This window comes from Alligator sinensis, unplaced genomic scaffold (assembly GCF_000455745.1).
Source record: "Alligator sinensis unplaced genomic scaffold, ASM45574v1 scaffold265_1, whole genome shotgun sequence".
NCBI classification, from domain to species: Eukaryota; Metazoa; Chordata; order Crocodylia; family Alligatoridae; genus Alligator; species Alligator sinensis.
The window spans coordinates 205,890-206,596 of NW_005842961.1; the positions used below are offsets into that span (position 1 = coordinate 205,890).

General features: G+C 64.9%; 1 protein-coding gene across 1 annotated transcript in view; it reads right to left on the bottom strand.

The window, feature by feature from the left end:
* The window catches only part of KIF5A (kinesin family member 5A), a 13,977-nt gene extending 13,356 nt beyond the window's left edge, over positions 1-621 (bottom strand). The window contains exon 1 of the mRNA XM_006036406.1: positions 583-621. Within this exon, the coding sequence (XP_006036468.1) occupies positions 583-621 (39 nt within the window). The remainder of the gene's footprint in view (positions 1-582) is intronic.
* Positions 622-707: the final 86 nt, after the last annotated feature.

Below are 707 nucleotides of genomic sequence, written 5' to 3' on the forward strand. Positions count from 1 at the left end.
TGTGGGGCCGCGGGGGCTCCTTCCAATGGGCCCGTACAGCGCCGGGCCCCGCGGGGCAAGCGCGGATGGGGGGGGGGCTCTGCAGCCCGGGCGTGTACAGGCGTGTGCATGAGTGTGCAAGCCCGGGGGTGCGGGCATGTAACGTGTGAACCAAGCCAGGGGTGTGCGTGCGTCTACCCGTGTGTGCAAACTCAGGGGTGTGCATGTGTGTATAGCTGTGCATGTGTATGCACGGGTACATGCATACATGTGTGTGCGAGCCCGGGCCCGTATATGAATGCACGAGGCCAAGGGCTGTGCAAATCCAGGGGTGTGCATGCGTGGATACATGTGTACGCGTCTGCAAGCCCGGGGGTATCCATGTGTATGCGTGCGTAGATGCCAGCCTAGGAGTGTGCATGTGTGTGTACGCGTGTGTGCAAGCCCAGGACTGTGCACGCTTGGCCACACATGTGCAAGCTCGGGGTGTGCCTGAGTGTATGCGTGTGTGTAAGCCGAGGGAGGGCACGCACGGGGGCAAATCCAGGGCCGTGGGGGCGTGTGCGTGAGTGCAGACGCGTGTGCAAGGCCGCCTGTGCCCACCTCCAGCTGCTGCGATGCCGGGCCGGATCGCGCAGTCATCGCGGGGGGGGGCTGCACGTGGCCCCCCCTCCTCCAACCTTCCACTCCCAGCATGCCCCTCCTCCACCCGAGAACTACAACTCCCG